We start from the raw sequence: 19406 nt of genomic DNA, 5'->3' as shown, positions 1-19406 counted from the left end.
TGCATCTGATCCCAGTCCTCCCACAGAAAGCCCCTGACATCCCAAATACAATTGGTGACCTTCACCTCAGGCACAGTGGTCAGCCTCTCCCTTCTGAGTCAAAACCTTTGGAGGTAGAGACGCAAGGAACTGTAGATGCCAGTTAACAAAAAAAAAAGATACAAAGTGTTGGAGTAATTCAACTGGTCAGGCAGCATCATGTTTGGGGTTGTGGGTTGGAGGGCCTGGTCCTGTGCTGTACTGTTCTGGTTTAGTTTAGTTTAGAGAAACATGCCCTTCGGCCCACCGAGTCCACGCCAACCAGCGATCCCTACACACTAACACTATCTCTGATAAACACACTAGGCACAATGTACATTTATCCCAAGCCAATTAATCTATAACACCTGTAAGTCTTTGTAATGTGCGAGGAAACTGAAAACCCAAGCAGGTCACAGGGAGAACGTACAAACTCTGTACAGACAGCACCCGTAGTGAGGATTGAACCCGGGCCTCTGGCGCTGTAAAGGCAGCAACTCTACCACTGCGCCACCGTGCCGTCCTAGAAACATAGAAAATAGGTGCAGGAGTAGGCCATTCGGCCCTTCGAACCTGCACCGCCATTCAATATGATTATGGCTGATCATCCAACTCAGTATCCCGTACCTGCCTTCTCTCCATACCCCCTGATCCCTTTAGCCACAAGGGCCACATCTAACTCCCTCTTAAATATAGCCAATGAACTGGCCTCAACTACCTTCTGTGGCAGAGAATTCCACAGATTCACCACTCTCTGTGTGAAAAAAAACGTTCTCATCTCGGTCCTAAAAGACTTCCCCCTTATCCTTAAACTGTGACCCCTTGTTCTGGACTTCCCCAACATCGGGAACAATCTTCCTGCATCTAGCCGGTCCAACCCCTTAAGAATTTTGTAAGTTTCTATAAGATCCCCCCTCAATCTTCTAAATTCCAGCGAGTACAAGCCGAGTCTATCCAGTCTTTCTTCATATGAAAGTCCTGCCATCCCAGGAATCAATCTGGTGAACCTTCTCTGTACTCCCTCTATGGCAAGAATGTCTTTCCTCAGATTAGGAGACCAAAACTGTACGCAATACTCCACATGCATACACACACACACATGCATACACACACATGCATACATATATATATACAGATATATACATATATATATAGCACGGTAGCGCAGCGGTAGAGTTGCTGCTTTACAGCGAATGCAGCGCCGGAGACTCAGGTTCGATCCTGACTACGGGTGCTGCACTGTAAGGAGTTTGTACGTTCTCCCCGTGACCTGCATGGGTTTTCTCCGAGATCTTCGGTTTCCTCCCACACTCCAAAGACGTACAGGTATGTAGGTTAATTGGCTGGGTAAATGTAAAAAATTGTCCCTAGTGGGTGTAGGATAGTGTTAATGTACAGGGATCGTTGGGCGGCACGGACTTGGTGGGCCAAAAAGGCCTGTTTCCGGCTGTATATATATGATATGATATGATATATATACATAGATATATTCATACACACACACACACACACACACACACACGTATATATACACACACATATATACACATATATACATATATACGTATACATATTCATGTATATATACATGTGTTTGTGTATATGTCTATTTTATATATGTGTGTGTGTGTGTGTATATATATATATATATATATATATATACTGAACTTTGATTGATTACATTGTTTACAGTGTACTATGTTTACATATTCTGTTGTGCTGCTGCAAGTAAGACTTTCATTGTTCTGTTTGGGACGGATGCCAATAAATGACACTCGACGATGCGCTGACCTTCAGTAATTTTATTGTCCGATCCCATCGTTGTGCTTGTTTCTATCCGCCTGTCAAAATCTGTGTTACAGTGCTCACGGCTCATCAACACATCAACCCAGACTCGCTGGGAGAGGTCTTGCACCACACAGCTCCACGGAAGCACCGCATTCGAGCAAAGCTGGTGAATTATCAACCCAGAGCTCTCCACCAGTCAGTGAAGTTATACTGTCCCCAGTGTCGCTGGCTGTAAGTACTAACGGGTAGAGTTGCCGCCTTACAGCGCCAGAGACCCCCGCGGGTTCCATCCTGACGGCAGGCGCTTGTCCGTACGGAGTTTGTCCCTTCTCCCCGGGACCGCCTGGGTTTTCTTCCAGTGTTCGGGTTTCCTCCCACACTCCAAAGACGTACAGGTTTGTAGGTAAATTGTCCCTAATGTGTGTCGGATAGTGCCAGTGTGCGGGGATCGCTGGCTGGCGTCGATTCGGTGAGCCAAAGCACAGTGTATCCGCGCTGTATCTCCAAACTAAACTAAACTAAACATATCCAGTAATATTCAATGGTTGAACCATTGGAACCTGAGGGGTAAATTTTTCACACAAAGAGTGGTGGGTGTATGGAACAAGCTGCCGGAGGAGGTAGTTGAGGCAGGTACTATCTAACATGTAGACAGGTACATGGATAGGGTAGATTTAGAGGGCTAAGGGCCAATGGTGAACTGATGAAGGCCAATGTGCCAAAATTGAAGCTTGGAAACACTTGGCTTCTCTTATTTCTGTTTAGTTTAGAGATGCAGTGTGGAAACAGGCTCTTCGGCCCACCGAGTCCACACTGACCAGGGATTCCCACACACTAACACTATCGTACACACTGGGAGCAATTTACAATTTCACCAAGCCAATTAACCTACAAACCTGCTCATCTTTGGAGTCAGGAGGGAACCGGAGAAAACCCACGTGGTCACAGGGAGAACGTACAAACTCCGTACAGGCAAGCACCCGTAGTCAGGATCGAACCCGGGTCTCTGGCGCCGTGAGGCAGCAACTCTACCGCTGCGCCACCGTGCCGCCCCCTTTATTTAATGGTGGGTGTTTTCGAGCTTTGTGGTTTTCTGAGGCATGGGCGATCACTGCTCCCTGCGGGCTCACTTCACAGGCAGGAGGTTCCAGACGACGACGACGTGGCCACGTGGCTGCGAGACGTTGGCAGGGCTGGAGCGGCCTCTGGCTCCGAGCCGCACGACGCTGGCTGGTATGAGACGACTGTGTGGGAACATGGGGACCAGAGGCGGCGCCAGATCAACGTCCGCTTCGTGAAGACAAACAGACTGCGGACTCCCGAGCGCTCCACCATCCTGGTGGAAGGTGAGATGACCCCAGGACACGGTGGCGCAGCGGTAGAGTCGCTGCCTTACAGCGCTTGCTGCGCCGGTGACCCGCGTTCCATCCCGACTAACGGGTGCTTGTCAGTACGGAGTTTGTACGTTCTCCCCGTGACCTGCGTGGGTCTTCTCGGAGATCTTGGTTTCCTCCCACACTCCACAAAGACGTACAGGTTAATTGGCTTGGTGTAAGTGGAAATTGTCCCTAGTGTGTGTAGGATAGTGTTAGTGTGCGGGGATCGCCGGTCAGCGCGGATTTGGTGGGCCAAGGGGCCTGTTTCCACGCTGTATCTCTGAACTAAACTAAACTAGACTGCTCATTGTGTAGAGGGACATTATTAAGGAAATGCCTTGAGAACAGTTGAGTTTATTGTCATGTCTACTGAGGTACAGCAAAAAGCTTTTTGTTGCGTGCTATCCAGTCAGTGGAAAGAATATACATGGTTGCAATCGACAGTATACTTGATCAGTACGTGGGTGTCAGGGGTTATGGCGAGAAGGCAGGAGAATGGGGTTGAGAGGGAAAGATAGATCAGCCATGATTGAACAGAGGAATAGATTTGATGGGCTGAATGGCCTAATTCTGCTCCTATGAACTTATGAGATACAGGATGAAGGCCAGAATTGCATTTAGTTTTGGAGGAAAAAAACTGCAGATGCTGGTTACGATCGAAGGTAGACACACAATGCTGGAGTAACTCAGCGGGTCATGCAGCATCTCGGGGGGGAAGGAATGGGTGACGTTTTCGACCCGAAACGTCACCCATTCCTTCTCTCCCGAGATGTGGCATTTAGTTCAGTTTAGTTTAGAGATACAGCGCAGAAACAGACTCTTTGGCCCACCGAGTCTGCACCGACCAGCGATCCTCACACACTAACACTATCCTACACACCTTCCCCTCAGTTAACAATCATCCATTCTAGGTTTTCCTTGAGCTTCGTCTTCTTTGATCTCTCGTTCTCGCATCTTACACTTCCACATCTCTATGTCTCCCTCCCCCCCCCCCCCCCCCCTGACTGTCGGTCTGAAGAAGGGTCTCGACCCAAAAAGGGTCTTCACACAGAGAGTGGTGAGTCTGTGGAATTCTCTGCCACAGAAGGTAGTTGAGGCCAGTTCATTGGCTATATTTAAGAGGGAGTTAGATGTGGCCCTTTTTGCTAAAGGGATCAGGGGGTATGGAGAGAAGGCAGGTACAGGTTACTGAGCTGGATGATCAGCCATGATCATATTGAATGGCGGTGCAGGCTCGAAGGGCTGAATGGCCTACTCCTGCACCTATTTTCTATGTTTCTAAAATGTCACCCATTCCTTCGCTCCAGAGATGCTGCCTGTCCCACTGAGTCACTCCAGCATTTTGTGTCTACGGTTTAAACCAGTGCCTGCAGTTCCTTCCTGCACATTATTAGCTGTTTGTTGGGTAAGAGCAAGAAGCTGGTGCGTCTTGGGTGGGTGGGTGGGGGAGGGACGGAGAGAGAGAGGGAATGCCGGGGTAACTTGAAGTTGGAGAAATCAACATTGTTAAGGATCTTATTTTACGTTTTTTTGTTTTTTTTTAAGGTGTATCGCTGAATGAGCTGTACCAGTTCTCGGAGACTTTTGGCAACGTCATTCCTACTGCAACCAGGCCTGATCACCTGGTATTGAATGACCTGTCCGTCCCCTTCCTGATTCAAGACGGGAAATGGCATTACGGGTAATTCTTGCTGAAGCTCAACTAATCTTACCAACTTAAGCGGCTGCACCATCCTCAGTCAGTGGAGTTTATTGTCACGTGTACCGAGCGAGGTACAGTCAAAAGCTTTAGTTGCACGCTAACCAGTCAGCGGAAAGACAATACGTGATTACAGTCGAGCTATTCACAGTGTACAGATACACATGATAAGGGAATAACGTTTAGTGCAGGGTAAAGCCCGATCAAAGATAGTCCGAGGGTCACTAATGAGGTAGATAATAGTTCAGGACTGCTCTCTGATTGTTGGTAGGATGGTTCAGTTGCCTGATAACAGCTGGGAAGAAACTATCCCTGAATCTGGAGGTGTGCGTTTTCACACTTCTGTACCTCTTGCCCGATGGGAGAGGGGAGAAGAGGGAGTGGCCGGGGTGAGACTGGTCCTTGATTATGCTGCTGGCCTTGCCGAGGCAGCGTGAGGTATAAACTAATTCACCGCATTGGTTTATTGCCGTATTCCAGACTATTCCCTGAGGGAATAGTGGTGACAGTGAACTAACTACAGGTGCTGGAGTGTGAGAATAGACACAAAGTGCTTTTGCAAGTAAGAGGCAGAGTGACTCAGAAGCAACATCCCGGGAAAACATGAATAGGTGATGCTTGGGGTCAGGAGCCTTCTTCAGACTGATTGTTGGGGGGGTGGGGGGGGGGGGAGAAAGCTGGAAGACAGGAGAGGCAGGACAAAGCGTGGCAGGCAATAGGTGAATGCAGGCGAGGGGAGTTTTCGATAGGCAGATTTTATTTAGTTTAGATAGACACAAAATGCTGGAGTAACTCAGCAGGTTTGGCAGCATCTCTGGAGAGAAGGAATGGGTGACGTTTCAGGTCGAGACCCTTCTACAGTTTAGTTCAGAGATACAGCGCAGAAACAGGCCACTCGGCCCACCGAGTCCAAGGCGACCAGCGATCCCTGTACACTAACACAGCCCTACACACACTAGGGACAATTTACAATTTTTAACGAAGCCAATTAACCTTCAAATCTGTACGTCTTTACAGTGTGGGTAGAAACCGGAGTTCCCGGAGAAAACCCACACAGTCACGGGGAGAACGTACAGACAACACCCGTAGTCAGGATCGAACCCAGGTCTCTGGCACTTTACCACAGCAATTCTACCAGGGCAGATGGTTGGACAAAAGCCAGAGATAAAGAAAAGCAGAAGGATAGTGTGTAGGATTGTGTTAGTGTATGGGGCGGCACGGTCTCGTTGGGCCGAAGGGCTTGTTTCCCCGCTGTATCTCTAAAGTGTGAAGTTGAGTCTAAAGTGAATATTTAAATAGGTGGTGTAGTGGTAGAGCTAATGCCTCACAGCGCCAGCGTGTGTAGGCCAGTGTTAATGTGCGGGGATCGCTGGTCGGCGAGGACTCAGTGGGCCGAAGGGCCTGTTTCCGCGCTGAACATCAAAGTAAAAGTCCAAACTAGAGTCTAAAGTGAATTCTTAACTGACGAATGGTTTGCTGTGTGTTTTTAAGATAAGGGCAGCCTCGTTTACGGTTTGCTTCCGAAAAGTTGAATTGCTTTCTCTACTCCAGATGCAGGCGTTGTTCTGACCCTCAACCGGTCAGTGTTCTTCAGTCACTGACTCAAGATGATACATGGGAGTCATCGGCAATAGCAAAAGGTAAGTTTGATATCCCCACTGGGGTAGGTATAGGGTGGTGACCCATATCCTCCATATGAAAATGTTGCCCCTTCGGGTCCTTTTGATATCTTCTCACCTTAAACCTGTGCCCTCTAGTTTTACACCTCCTTAACTATGAAGGGGGGGGGGTGAAATCTCTGACTTTTCATCTTACTCCTCATGATTTTAGCATTAGTTCAGCAAAATGGAAAAGCCAACCCAAACATGGGCACGGTGGCGCAGCGGTAGAGTTGCTGCCTCACAGCGCCAGAGACCCGGGTTCGACCCTGACTACGGGTGCTGTCTGTACCGAGTTTGTACGTTCTCCCCGTGACCCGCGTGGGGCTTCTCAGAGATCTCCGGTTTCCTCCCACATTCCAAAGACGTACAGGTTTGTAGGTTAATTGGATTGGTGTAAAATGTAAAAATTGTCCCTGGTGTGTAAGGTAGTGTTAACGTGCGGGGGATCGCTGGTCGGAGCGGACTCGGTGGGCCGAAGGGCCTGTTTCCGCGCTATATCTTCAAACTAAACTCGGGACTTAATGATCAGCCATGATCACATTGAATGGTGGTGCTGGCTCGAAGGGCTGAATGGCCTCCTCCTGCACCTATTGTCTATTGACTTGCTAACATGGAATCTTTGCATCAGTCTTAGGTGTCCAGCCGCTGAGTTATGTTTTCGTCATGAAGTTTACTCTCGATGATGGATCGGGATCACTGGATGCTTTTCTGTGGGATGAAGCAGTGAGTTTGTCTTTGACTTTGTTTTAGAGACACACTGTGGACCCACCGACCAATGATCATGCCAACCATCGATCACACACACAGTAGATTGATATTCCCTTCTTTCATTTAACATAGAAAAGAGTGTTTTATTGTCAAATGTCCCAGATAGAACAATGAAATTCTTACTTGCAGCAGCACAACAGAATATGTAAACATAGTACTCTGTAAACAATATAATAAACAAGAAAAAAAAGTTCACTATACACACACACACACACACACACACATGTATGTATACATACATGCATATACACGCACACACACACATGTATGTATACATACATGCATATACATACACACACACACACATATACACATACATACACATATTTATATACTGTATACACATACACACACAGATAGATATATCTATATGACGTAGAAAAATAACTGCAGGAGGAGGCCATTCGGCCCTTCGAGCCAGCACTGCCATTCAATGTGATCATGGCTGATCATCTAAAATCAGTACCCCATTCCTGCTTTTTCCCCATATCCCTTGATTATATATAAACATAGCACAAAAAGTAAGGAAATTTGTGTTTGGTAGATTATTTCTTTGTTGTAACAATGCTTCTTGGCAATAAATCTTATACCGTTGGAAAGCCTGTTTATTTCCCTTTTAAATGGCGCCACATTTGTAAGGAACATGCATTTGTGGGATGAGCAGCAGAGCTGAGTATATGGGATGCGCCCATGGAAAATTTGCCAAATCTTCTCTGCCAATGCCAAACAGCTTATTCTGCCATTGACTCTTGTTCGGTATTGTTTGGTGGATTGGATGATTGAAGTCTAAAGAAACAAGACATATTGGCAATTTAACAATTTATTCATTTAATAAACAGGAGCCACAGTAGCGTGTGGAAGAACCATACACAGCCATAACAGCCTGGCACCTCCTCCTCATGCTGGTCACCAGCCTGGTCACACACTGTTGTGGAATGGCATCCCATTCTTGTCAGCACCTGTGGGTACCAGAAGCTCAAAACAAGAGTCAATAGCAACAGCAGAATAAGCTGTTTGGCATTGGCAGTGAAGATTTGGGAAATTTTTCATGGGCGCAACCCATATACTCAGCTCTGCTGCTCATCCCACAAATGCATGTTCCTTACAAATGTGGCGCCATTTAAAAGGGAAATAAACAGGCTTTCCAACGGTATAAGATTTATTGCCAAGAAGCATTGTTACAACAAAGAAATAATCTACCAAACACAAATTTCCTTACTTTTTGTGCTATGTTTATATATAATGGTGGTGAAGGCAGATGCTCTAGTGGCATTTTAAAGACTGGATATGCAGGGAATGGAGGAATATGGGTTATTGAAGATAGATTAGAGATGGTCTTGGCATCACATATAATATACATACATAAAGAACAGAGAACAGTACAGCACAAGAACAGGCCCTTCGGCCCACAAAGTCTGTGCCAAACATGATGTCAAGACCATCTGTTATCTATCTTCAATAACCCATATCCCACCATTCCCTGCATATCCATATGCCTATCTATAAGTCTCTAAACTCCCACTATAGTATCTGCTTTCACCACCACTCCTGGCAGCGTGTTCTCGGCACTAACCGCCCTCTGTGTAAAACAAAACGTTGTCCCTCACAATTATTTAAACTTTGCCCGTCTTACCTTAAAGCGAGGGAATTCTATTATTTTCCGAATGTAAAATTGACTGGTTTATAATTCATTGAACTTGTTCCACCTCTTCTTAAATGCAGACGTTATATTAATTATCTACTGCTCTTCTGGGAATGCATCTTTATTTAACAAGGTATTAGATATGTATCTGCTAATTCTCCACTAAATAGTGTGGATGCAGATAATCTGGAATGGGTTTTATCCTCTTTGAATTTAATTCAATTTTATAACATATCCCCTTTTTAAATTTTATACGCAACTAGACCAAGTGGATCCGTTGATCCCAAACCTCTCCTGCATTGGTGCAGCACCCTGTCCTCCCCCCTCCCCTGTCTCCTCAACCCCACCCCCCCTTCTCCCCCACTCCCCCCTTCCCTCCCTCCCCCCCCCCCCCCCCTCCCCTCCCCTCCTTTTAAACTTTAAAATGTGAATAACTTTAAATATATAACACCGATTTCAATAAAACTACTTGCATTATCACTAAAGTGACAATGGGGAGCAAGTTGGGCCTAAAATTGTCGCGCTATCGTATTCTGTTTTGGCTGAAGTTCAGTCACAAACAAGATAACAAACGAGAGTTTTAGTATACAGATATTAGGGCGGCACAGTGGCGCAGCTGGTAGAGCTGCTGCTTCACAGTGCTAGACACCCGTGTTTGATCCTGACTACGGGTGCTGTCTTTGTGGAGTTTGCACGTTCTCCCTGTGACCATGTGGGTTTCCTCTAGGTGCTCTGGTTTCCTCCCACACCCCAAAGACGTGCAGGTTCGTAGGTTCATTGGCCTCTGTAAAATTCCCCCTAATGTGCAAGGAGTGGATGAGAAAGTGGGAGTGGTGTGATAGAAGTGGTGTGAACGAGTAACCGATAGTCGGCGCGGACTCGGTGGGCCGAAGGGCCTGTTTCCGTGCTGTATCTCTAAATCTCAATAGACTTATTGTCCAATTACCCTGGCCAAGGTGAAATAATGATTTACTTTCTCTGTCAGTGTAGGAAAATAACTGCAGATGCTGGTACAAATTGAAGGTAGTTATTCACAAAATACTGGAGTAACTCAGCAGGTCAGGTCAGGCAGCATCTCAGGAGAGAAGGAATGGGTGACGTTTCAGTTGGGTTCAGTCTGAAGAAGGGTCTCGACCCGAAACGTCACCCATTCCTTCTCTCCTGAGATGTTGCCTGACCTGCTGAGTTACTCCAGCATTTTGTGAATAAATACTTTCTCTGTCATCTTACTGTCATTTCTCATGGTATTGCCTGTTCTAACCCTTACTAGTCCTAATTTCCATCCTCTAACTCTAACTCTTGTTAGTCCTAATTTCCATCCCAACCATCCTAGTTTTATTGATACTATAAAATATTCCACTTTATTGCTTCAATTCCATGATAACTTAATTTCATGGTTCCTCTTTGATTTATATTGTTTTGTCTCCTTACCATGTTCTATTGCTATGCAACTTTGCTGCTGTATATTATATTTAATGGGTGCCCTTTTTCCTTATCCTCAATTTCTATCTTAAGTTGTGATAGGAGCAGAATTACACCATTCAACACAAGTCTACTCTGCCATTTAATCATGGCTGATCTATCTCTCCCTCCTAACCCCATTCTCCTGCCTTCTCTCCAAAGCCCCTGGCACCTGCACTAATCAGGAATCTATCTATCTCTACCTTAAAAATATCTAATGACTTGACATCCACAGCCTTCTGTGGCAAAGAATTCCACAGATTCACCACCCTCTGACTAAATTCCTTCTCATCTCCTTCCTAAAGGGACGTCCTTGAATTCTGAGGCTTTGACCTCTGGTCCTAGACTCTCCCACTAGTGGAAACATCCTCTCCACATCCACTCTATCCAAGCTTTTCACTATTCGCATCTCATGAGAGTTTAATTTGTCTCTTTAGCAGGCTGTAATGTTTCCTGTTCTCCATTAAACATCATATAAAATGTTTCCCAGTGACGTTCTAATAACGTTGCTTATTAATAATTATTTTCTCCAATTTATTCATCAGTATTTGATTGTACTTATGTCCTTCTGTATTATCATCTTGCATTGATGTCGTGTGGTTGTGGGTTGTACAGTGGTGCAGCAGGTAGTGCTGCTGCCTCGGGTTCCATCGTGTTCTCGGGTGCTGTCTGCGGAGTTTGCATGTTCTCCCTGTTGACCGCACGGGTTCTCTCCAGTGACTCCAATTTCCTCCCGCATCCCAAAGATGCGCAGACGATCTGGAATAGGTTTTCATACTCCTTGAGTTCGATCCACTGTTATCGCATTTTGCCTTTTTTCTATTTTAAATGTATTTACCTCAATAAACAAGGGCGGCACGGTGGCGCAGCGGTAGAGCTGCTGCCTTACAGCGCCAGAGACTCGGGTTCAGATCCTGACTACGGGTGCTTGTCTGTAGGGAGTTTGTACGTTCTCCCCGTGACCTGCGTGGGTTTTCACCGGGGGCTCCGGTTTCCCCCCACACTCCAAAGACGTACAGGTTTGTCAGCTAATTGGCTTGCTGTAATTGTATATTGTCCCTGGTGTGTGTAGGACAGTGTTAGTGTACGGGGATCGCTGGTCGGTGTGGACTCGTTGGGCCGAAGGGCCTGTTTCCGCGCTGTATCTCTAAACTAAACTAAACCTGTTTTAAGATTCTCAACCCAGACTTCTCTCCTCTCTTGCTGCTGGTGGTAACAGACTCTGCTGTCCCCTCGACGTCGATCAGAAATAATTACCTACAGCTCCAAACATCTGTGGCTTCAGTGCCTGGTGCGGCTAATCACAGAAGCTGTATTGTTCAGAGCTCATATAAGACAGTGACGGGAAGAATCTTGTGTTTGTTTTAAGTCGATTGCAGTTGATAATTAAAAGGAGGACTCAGCGGGTAATAGGAATCCAATTAATTGTGGCTCATCTTTACTTGCAGGAGAAATTCTTTGGGATTTCTGCAGCTGATGTTGTGATCAGTGAAGTACTTCAGGAAAAGCTAACAAGAATAATGAACACCTTATGTCCTCCAAAGACAAGTCCTGGTAATGGGGGCGATAGTGCGCGTTAAATAACCTACACTCGGGAAGGCGAAGAGGGATGCCTGGGGCGGGATTCAATGTGATTTATGCATATTTTGTTGTACACGCACGCGCCCACACACACACACACGCACACACAAACACACACGCACACACAAACAGTTTACGAGAATGATGCCAGGAATGATTGGGTTAACATATGATAGACAATAGGTGCAGGAGGAGGCCATTCGGCCCTTCGAGCCAGCACCGGCATTCAATGTGATCATGGCTGATCATTCTCAATCAGTACCCCGTTCCTGCCTTCTCCCCATACCCCCTGACTCCGCTATCCTTAAGAGCTCTATCTAGCTCTCTCTTGAATGCATTCAGAGAATTGGCCTCCACTGCCTTCTGAGGCTCCACTGCCTTCTGAGGCTCCACTGCCTTCTGAGGCTCCACTACCTTCTGAGGCTCCACTGCCTTCTGATGAGCGTGTGACGGCACTGGGCCTGTACTCAAAACTATTGAGAATTAGTTAAAAGACAGAAAATGGAGTAGGAATTTCGGGCAGCACAGTGGCGCAGCGGTAGAGTTTGATCCTGACTGCTGGCGCTGTCTGTACAGAGTTTGCACATTCTCCCCTTGACCTGTGGGTTTTCTCCGGGCGCTCCGGTTTCCTCCCACACTCCCAAACACGTGCAGGTTTGTAGGTTAACAAGCTTCGGTAAAATTGTAACTTGTCAAATGTTTCAAAGGACTTTTATTGTCACGTGTACTAATTAAGGTACAGTGATATTCGAATTATCATACAGCCATGTTTTTAAAAAAAGCAACAAGACACACAACTACATAAAAGTTAACATAAGCATCCACCACAGCGGATTCCCCACATTCCTCACTGCGATGGAAGGCCTTAAAGTCTAATCTTCCCTCTTTATTCCCCGCGGTCAGGGCGATCGAAGCTCCCGCAGCCAATGGTTGAAGCTCCCCGTGTCGGGGCGATTGAAGCTCCCGCGTTCGGGGCGATCGAAGCTCCTGCGGCTTGGAGCTCCCAAAGTCGGTCTCCCACCAGGGACCGCGAGCTCCACCATGTTAAAGTCCGCAGGCTTCCGCGGTTGGTGCTCCAAGGACGATCCCCAACTGGGATTGCGAGCTCCACGATGTTAAGTCCGCAGGCTCCCGAAGCCGGCCTCCAGCAGACGCCGCCAGCTCCACAATGTTAGGCCGCAGTGCGGACGGAGATACGATACGGGAAAAAATCGCATCTTCGTCGAGGAAAGAGATTTTAAAAAGTTTCCCCCACCCCCCACATAAAACAAACGAAGGAACACTAAAACATACATTTAACACATACTAAAAAAAACAACAAAGAAGGAAGGGTCAGATAGGCTGTTGGCGAGGCAGCCATTGCTGGCGCCACCTGGTGGAAGTGAGACACTGGCGTGTAGGATAGTGCTAGTGTATGGGGATCGCTGGTTGGCGCAGACTCAGTGGGTCCGTTTCCACGCCATATCTCTACAGTCTAAGCTCCCAGTCGCTCCATTTCACTGACTCCTCCCCTAGCCTTCCATCTTCCCCTAGCCTTCCATCTTCCCCTAGCCTTCCATCTTCCCCTTGCCCATTTTCCTCCCCTCTTTTTGTCCTTGTTTCTCTCTCTGTGACACGGTCCATGAAATTAATTAAACCATTTATTAATTGTCCTTTCTGATAGGGAACTAAGCGCGCAGAGTTTGGGGTGTTGATCAGGCCTGTGGTGATGAGCATGCTGACTCCTGTGTTATCCGTGTTCCCACAGAGGATTATCCATGGCTGGAATGCTGCCTCAAGTCCTATAACGTTGGGGAAGGCTCGGAACAGAAGACCTGCTATCAAGTGTTCGATTCAACAGTGGCAGGGTTTGAAGCCATTTAGTATTTCACATCCTCGATCTTCACCAACTTTACCACGAGTTCGCCCTCTTGTGCTTTAATATTTATCACTGGAACAAAGGCAGTGATAAATCTTCACCATTCTACGGGCCAGGAGAAGGGTTGATAAACACTTAAGGTTTCAGTACACTGTTTCGTTCACCAGGACGGGACGCAGGCTGCAATACTCTGGGTTTGCACCCACCGTGGTCGACTTGTGTACCCGCGGTTGGATTCCTCCCTTCACAAGTGCTTTATCATCCGCTGCACTGCATGAATTGGAATGGAGTGTGTAGGGAGGAACTACAGGTGCAGGTTTAAACCGAAGATGGGCACAAAAAGCTGGAGTAACTCAGCGGGACAGGCGGCGTCTCAGGAGAGAAGGAACGAACGGATGACGTTTCGCGTCGAGACCCTTGTGAAGAAGGGCCTCGACCTTAAACGTCACCCATTCCTTCTCTCCAGAGACGCTGCCTGTCCCGCTGAGTAACTACAGCTTTTTGTGCCCAACTTCAATTGTAATGGATCCCGTTTATGGCAACCCCTGGAGACGCAGAGCACACGGAGAAGACTGTGGTTCATGGTAAAGCTTCAATTGACGGCGAGTACAATAAAAGTCAAGAGTGTTTTATTGCCGCGTGTCTTGAAAAGGAAAATTGAGATTCTTACTTGTAGCAGCACAAACATTTGTAAACATAGTACTCTGTAAGCACCTTAATAAACACCAAAAAAGTTCAACTTTTGTTGTATGTATATATATATATGTGTGTGTGTGGGTGTGTGATATATGTGTGTATGTAGATGTATGTATTTATATACATACACATATTTATAAAGACACTGAAGTTTTTTTTTGCTTTTGGGTGTTTACAAAGTACTAGGTTTACATAATAATAATAATAATAATCCATTTATTTTATATAGCGCCTTATCACATGCTCAAAGCGCTTTACAAAAACAATTAACATAGAAACAAACAGACAAACTATCCTGACGGAAAAGCGGCGAATACACAACGCCAGCGTCCTCTCACGTCAGGGTCCGGCAGTAGACATATTTGTGCATGTACACACACACACACACATAGTGAACAGCAAGGTGGCGCAGTGGTAGAGTTGCTGCTTTACAGCACCAGAGACACTGGTTCGATCCTGACTCCGGGTGCTGTCTATACAGAGTTTGCACGTTCTCCCTGTGACCATGTGGGTTTTCTCCGGGTGCTCCGGTTTCCTCCCACACTCCAAAGACGTGCAGATTTGTAGGTTAATTGGCTTCTGTAAATTGGACACTAGTGTGTAGAATGCGAAAGTGGGATAACATAGAACTAGTGTATGGTTGATCTATGATCGGCATGGGCTCGGTGGGCCTGTTTCCATGCTGTATTTTTAAAACACACTATATATATATATATATAAATATATATATATAAAAATGTGTGGGGAATTGATGGGAAAGTAGGATAACGTAGAACTAGTGTGAATGGGTGATCGATGGTCGGCGTGGACTCGGTGAGCCGAAGGGCCTGTTTCCATGCTGTATCTCGTAAACAAAAATACCAGGGGTTGTATTAACTTCAACAGGGATGATAGATAAGGACTCGGTGTGATATGATGTCTCGAAGGTGGCACTTGAATAGAGTATTCCTACATCAAAGGGGAGCTGAAGGATGTGCCGATTCAAGCCACGGTCTTCAGATGCTGAGATGAGAGGGATGATGCCATGATAAAGGGCAAGTTTTATTTGCAAGCTGGCATGCCTAAAGGGCAAACATTTTGGGCTGTATGTCATCTGTTTACAGAATCAGCGTTTCTGTCTTTACTGCCAAGCCAAACCAGCTGTCAGTGACTGAAACATCCAAATCTGTTAGCACATTAACTGTGGACGGCTCGATTGTAATCATGCATTGTCTTTCCGCTGACTGGTTAGCGCGCAACAAAAGCTTTTCACTGTACCTCGGTACACGTGACAATAGACTAAACTAACAGCTTGTGGAAACACTGACACTTTATGGAAACGAAGCAGAAATATGAAAACTTCTAACACTAAGATTATAGAGAAGTGGCTGGTTAGAATGATGAGCATTGTTTAGCTTAGTTTACCAGATATTATGATAAAATGTTCATGATAAAACAGGCCGAAGTCAGCATGGTTTTGGAGAAGGGGAATCTGCTGGAATTATTGAAGAAGAAAATAGTAGGGTGTCAGGGGTTATGGGGGAAAGGCAAAAGAATGGGGTTAGGAGGGAGAGATAGATCAGCTATGATTGAATGGCAGAGTAGACTTGATGGGCCAAATGGCCTAATTCTGCCCCTATTACTTATGACCTTATATTAACCTCTAAACCTGCACGTCTTTGGAATTTTGACTTTAGAGATACAGCGTGGAAACCCCTGACGCCCACACTAATCAAGAATCTATTTATCTCTCCCTTAAAAATACCCAATGACTTGGCCTCCACAGCCTGCTGTGGCAATGAATTCCACAGAGTCACCACCCTCTGACTAAAGAAATTCCTCCCCATCTCCTTCCTAAAGGAACATCCTTTAATTCTAAAGATCTGGCCTCTGGTCCGAGACTCCCACGAGTGGAAACAACCTCTTCACATCCACTCTATCCAGGCCTTTCACCGATTGGTAAGTTTCAACGAGGCCCCCTTGCGATTTTATTCCCAATGATAATCGATGTTCAGCTATTTTACACGTGTGGTATGTACATCTCAGGTGCTGCACTGATCACCTGGCTCCTTGTTTCAGGTGTTCTTCCCTGAAGCCCAATTCATCCCAGCAAAGACTTCCCAACCGAATGTTAACCAGAAAGGGTGTCAGTGGCATCTCATCCTGCAGTGTCTTCCTCATTGTATCATTTATATATTTAGTCAAAGAAAGTGGCCATATCTGAGAATAGTAACATTGAGAGGACGAGACAGAGTGGATGTATCCAGTAGAGGGAGAGTCTAGGACCAGAGGGCACGCCTCAGAATAAAAGCACGCATCTTTGGAATGGAGACGAGGAGGAATTTCTTTCGACAGAGGGTGGTGAATCGGTGGAAATCATTGCCACAGAAGGCTGTGGAGGCCATCATAAGGTATTTTCAAAGCGGAGATTGATAAATTCTTGATTGGTAAGGGTGTCAAAGGTTATGGGGAGAAAGCAGGAGAATGGGGTTGAGAGAGAATGATTGATCAGCCATAATAATAATAATAATAATACATTTTATTTATATAGCGCTTTTCATATACTCAAAGACGCTTTACAGAGATTTTGAGAACATAGGGAAATTAATAAATAGATAAATAAGTAAATAAATAAATGAACAGAGAAAGGAGACAGTAGGTGAGGTGACCTTCAGTGGTTGAAGGCAGTGCTGAACAGGTGAGACTTCAGCGATGTTTTGAATGTGGTGAGTGTGGGGGAGTCTCTAACGGTTTGGGGTAGTGAGTTCCATAGGGTGGGAGCAGCGATGGAGAAAGCCCTGTCCCCCCAGGATCTGAGTTTAGTCCGGATGTGGGGGGATAGGAGATTGGCAGCGGCAGAGCGGAGGGTGCAGGTGGGAGTGTGCCTGTGGAGGAGGTCGGTCAGGTAGGATGGGGCCAGGTTATGGAGGGCTTTGGAGGTTATGAGGAGGATTTTGTACTGGATTCTCTGGGGGATGGGGAGCCAGTGGAGTTTATAAAGGACGGGGGTGATATGGTCACGGATCGAGGTGTGTGTGAGTAGACGGGCAGCGGAGTTTTGAATGTATTGAAGTTTATTGATGATTTTTGAGGGTGCGCCATAGAGGCTGTTGCAGTAGTCCAGACGGGAGGTGATGAAGGCGTGGATGAGGGTTTCTGCAGCTGTGGAGGAGAGGGATGGACGGAGACGGGCAATGATCGAATGGCAGAGCAGGCTCGATGGGCCTAATTCAGCTGCTACATCTTATGATCTCATAAACAGGTTGCCAATGTGTACACCATGTAAATTAAACCTTTGCATAAACTTGTTTGAAGATTAAAGAAAAAAAATTTAAACCAGGTGGCAAACTCAAATTAACGCAAGAACTCTGATCGTCCTTCATTGTGACTTACTGCTTAAAGCTACTGATGTCAAAGTGGTGTTTAGGCACAGGTGTAAGAACATTGAACGGCATCTTAAATTTGGGGGGCTCATCACCTTGTGCCAGATGACTGCTAACGGACTAAAGCACGCGGACCAGGCACTGCTGCTGATGGTTTGTGACCACCTCTGGTCTTCTCGTGGCCGTCAGCTAAGCTCTGTGTCAATAGACAATAGGTGCAGCAGTAGGCCATTCAGCCCTTCGAGCCAGCACCGCCATTCAATGCGATCATGGCTGATCACTCTCAATCAGTACCCCGTTCCTGCCTTCTCCCCATACCCCCTCACTCCGCTATCCTTAAGAGCTCTATCCAGCTCTCTCTTGAAAGCATCCAACGAACTGGCCTCCACTGCCTTCTGAGGCAGAGAATTCCACACCTTCACCACTCTCTGACTGAAAAAGTTCTACCTCATCTCCGTTCTAAATGGCCTACCCCTTATTCTTAAACTGTGGCCCCTTGTTCTGGACTCCCCCAACATTGGGAACATGTTTCCTGCCTCTAATGTGTCCAATCCCCTAATTATCTTATATGTTTCAATAAGATCCCCCCTCATCCTTCTAAATTCCAATGTATACAAGCCCAATCGCTCCAGCCTTTCAACATGCTGGCTCAGAGCCTCCGCTGATGATTCTTATAAATGATCACTGCGAGCATTTTCTTCCCGCCGTTAGAAGTGGGACGTAACCAGAGGACATAAATAATAATTTACAAAATTACCAGAGATTCAATGAAATCGTTTTTTGAATTTTAGATTCAATGAAAAGCCAATGGAATGTTGGCCTTCATAACAAGAGGAGTTGAGTATAGGAGCAAAGAGGTCCTTCTGCAGTTGTACAGGGCCCTAGTAAGACCTCACCTGGAGTACTGTGTGCAGTTTTGATCTCCAAATTTGAGGAAGGATATTCTTGCTATTGAGGGCGTGCAGCGTAGGTTTACTAGGTTAATTCCCGGAATGGCGGGACTGTCCTATATTGAAAGACTGGAGCGACTAGGCTTGTATACACTGGAATTTAGAAGGGTGAGAGGGGATCTTATCGAAACATATAAGATTATTAAGGGGTTGGACACGTTAGAGGCAGGAAACATGTTCCCAATGTTGGGGGAGTCCAGAATCAGGGGCCACAGTTTAAGAATAAGGGGTAGGCCATTTAGAACAGAGATGAGGAAAAACTTTTTCAGTCGGAGAGTTGTAAATCTGTGGAATTCACTGCCTCAGAAGGCAGTGGAGGCCAAGTCTCTGAATGCATTCAAGAGAGAACTAGATAGAGCTCTTAAGGATAGCGGAGTCAGGGGTTATGGGGAGAAGGTAGGAACGGGGTACTGATTGAGAATGATCAGCCATGATCACATTGAATGGTGGTGCTGGCTCGAAGGGCCGAATGGCCTACTCCTGCACCTATTGTCTATTGTTTTACACCTTGAATCGTGGAATTGACCTGAAATGCACTACCAGAAG

The 19406-nt window shown here is 46.2% G+C and overlaps 1 protein-coding gene across 2 annotated transcripts in view; it reads left to right on the top strand.

The window, feature by feature from the left end:
• The window catches only part of pot1 (protection of telomeres 1 homolog), a 148076-nt gene extending 133400 nt beyond the window's left edge, over positions 1 to 14676 (top strand). For both annotated transcript variants that reach the window (XM_078416516.1, XM_078416517.1), the window contains exons 14-20: positions 1881 to 2037; positions 2944 to 3152; positions 4728 to 4863; positions 6433 to 6521; positions 7171 to 7265; positions 11862 to 11967; positions 13742 to 14676. In XM_078416516.1, coding sequence (XP_078272642.1) covers positions 1881 to 2037; positions 2944 to 3152; positions 4728 to 4863; positions 6433 to 6521; positions 7171 to 7265; positions 11862 to 11967; positions 13742 to 13857 — 908 coding nt within the window. In that variant the 3' untranslated portion in view covers positions 13858 to 14676. The remainder of the gene's footprint in view (positions 1 to 1880; positions 2038 to 2943; positions 3153 to 4727; positions 4864 to 6432; positions 6522 to 7170; positions 7266 to 11861; positions 11968 to 13741) is intronic.
• Positions 14677 to 19406: the final 4730 nt, after the last annotated feature.

Source organism: Rhinoraja longicauda, chromosome 20, assembly GCF_053455715.1.
Source record: "Rhinoraja longicauda isolate Sanriku21f chromosome 20, sRhiLon1.1, whole genome shotgun sequence".
Taxonomy (NCBI): Eukaryota; Metazoa; Chordata; class Chondrichthyes; order Rajiformes; family Arhynchobatidae; genus Rhinoraja; species Rhinoraja longicauda.
This window is presented reverse-complemented; position numbering and strand designations above follow the sequence as displayed.